Below are 2,030 nucleotides of genomic sequence, written 5' to 3' on the forward strand. Positions count from 1 at the left end.
CTAGCTCTTTGGCCAGAGAAGTCATTGCCTTAGTGTGTTGTTTGGGTCAGCTTGTGACCTTCTTCCCATCAGCGTCCTTGCCTCTGACAGTGCTCCAGCGGATAGATGCAATTGTCTGTGAAGGGACTGTGAAACATCCACAAACACCCCAGAACTTCCACATCTTGGGAAGTCTTAGGATTCATTACCTCTCTGAGCACAGGAAAGGGGTCAGTAAGGTTCAGGTGCACAGAACCATGGAGCAGCCCTCAGAGAGAGGAGTGGAGCCATGGGGTGTGCTGTGGGATGACCTTCTGGATTCTTGAAAGGGGACCGAGTTAGTTCTGGCGGACCCTATCTTTCCGTTCACCTTGCATTGCGTTGCTGCCTCGTCTGGTTATAGCTCTTCAGAAGTCTCCTGAGGGCACCCTTGACTTCTTTGTTCCTCAGGCTGTAGATCACAGGGTAGAGCATGGGAGTTACATTGGTGTAAATTAAGGACACAATTTTGTCCTGTTCCGGGGTGTAGCATGACTTGGGGCGAATGTAGATGAATATTGCACAGCCGTAGTGCAGGACAGAGACCAGCAGGTGCCCAGCACAGGTGGAGAAGGCTTTGCTCCTTCCCTCGGCTGAGCGGATTCTGAGGATGGCAGCAATAATGAATGCATAGGAGAGCAGAATCAGCAAGAAGGGAATCAACAAGATGAGTGTGCAGACGAGGAAGACTGCGACCTCGTTGGCTCTCGTGTCCGAGCAGGCCAGAAATAGCACAGCAGGGATGTCACAAAAGAAATGATTGATCTCACGGGACTGACAAAAGGGCAGGAGGAATATCAGTGTAGTAAGGACAAGCGAGAGTGCAAAGCCACTGACGCACGCCAGGGTCAGCATCTGCAGGCAGAGGGCACGGGTGATGATGATAGTGTAGCGCAGGGGGCTGCAGATGGCCACAAAGCGATCATACGCCATCACGGCCAGGAGGAAACACTCTGCGCCACCCAGGGCGATGAAGAGGTGCATTTGCAAGGCACAGCCCAGGAAGGGCATCCGCTGGCTCCTGGACAGGAAATTGACAAGCATGTTGGGGACAATCACCAATATATAGCAAATTTCAACGGTGGACAGATTGCGAAGGAAGAAATACATGGGAGTCTGGAGGCAGGAGTCAATGAGGGTGATGAGTACAATAGTTGTGTGCCCTGCGAGGGTGACAAGATGCATGAGTAGAAAGAGTACAAAAAAGAAGGTTTGCAGTTCAGCCAGGTCCCCGAAGCCCAAGATAATAAACTCAGAGCTTAAGGTGTGGTTTCTCTGCACCAGGGTCATCCTACGTTCTCCTTGGTAGACCTCCTGGCCTGGCAAAGGCAGTTCTAGCAATTCTGCAAGTCATGGGAGACCCTAAGGCCCTTGCCAGATGTGGGAGTGCAGCCGGCTCTGCGGGACCTCCACATTCCTTTGCCGCGCATGGGCTGTGTCTTCAACCTGTTACCTTTGACGAATTCTCTCCTCTGAGCACCGAGAATGAACCATTCACTACGATGTGACTTTAGTTCACCTGTTGAATTATTATAAAAATTGACCTGGAATGAGTAAAGCCTACATATGGAGGTGTTTTTCACAGGCCTTAATGACAGTCTTTCTTTTACATTTTGAAGAGCTATCTTTGAGTGGGGTGGGGGCTGAGCTTGGTGTTCTTCAACAGGTTTAAACAGAGGCTGGGCGTGCAGGGTCATTGATTGTGTAAGGAATTCTTGTAGGGTGTAAGGTCCGGAGAGTTGAATTTAAAGTCAGTTTTGGGGGCACCTGGGGGGACTCAGTTGGTTAGGCATCTGACTGCTGCTCAGGTCATGATCTCACGGTGTGTGGGCTTGAGCCCTGCTGTGCTGACAGCTCAGAGCTTGGAGCCTGCTTTGAATTCTGTGTCTCCCTCTCTCTCTGCCTGCCTCCACTTGGGATCTGTCTCTCAAAAATAAATAAACATTAAAAAAATAATTTTAATTGAGACGCGTGTGTGGCTCAGTCGGTTAAGTGTCTGACTTTGGCTCAGG

The 2,030-nt window shown here is 50.3% G+C and overlaps 1 protein-coding gene across 1 annotated transcript; it reads right to left on the reverse strand.

Moving 5' to 3' along the window:
- Positions 1-345: 345 nt before the first annotated feature.
- On the reverse strand, positions 346-1,308 carry LOC120227738 (olfactory receptor 10V1-like). Its single transcript, XM_039225781.1, has one exon. It carries the CDS (start codon positions 1,306-1,308, stop codon positions 346-348), a length of 963 nt encoding a protein of 320 aa, XP_039081712.1.
- Between the last annotated feature and the right edge of the window lie 722 nt (positions 1,309-2,030).

The sequence above is a fragment of the Hyaena hyaena genome, unplaced genomic scaffold, assembly GCF_003009895.1.
Source record: "Hyaena hyaena isolate Hyena2069 unplaced genomic scaffold, ASM300989v1 scaffold_3071, whole genome shotgun sequence".
Classification (NCBI taxonomy): domain Eukaryota; kingdom Metazoa; phylum Chordata; class Mammalia; order Carnivora; family Hyaenidae; genus Hyaena; species Hyaena hyaena.

Excerpts from the sequence above, each read along its gene's own strand:
- LOC120227738 (XM_039225781.1), bottom strand. The coding sequence starts at position 1,308 with ATGACCCTGGTGCAGAGAAACCACACCTTAAGCTCTGAGTTTATTATC.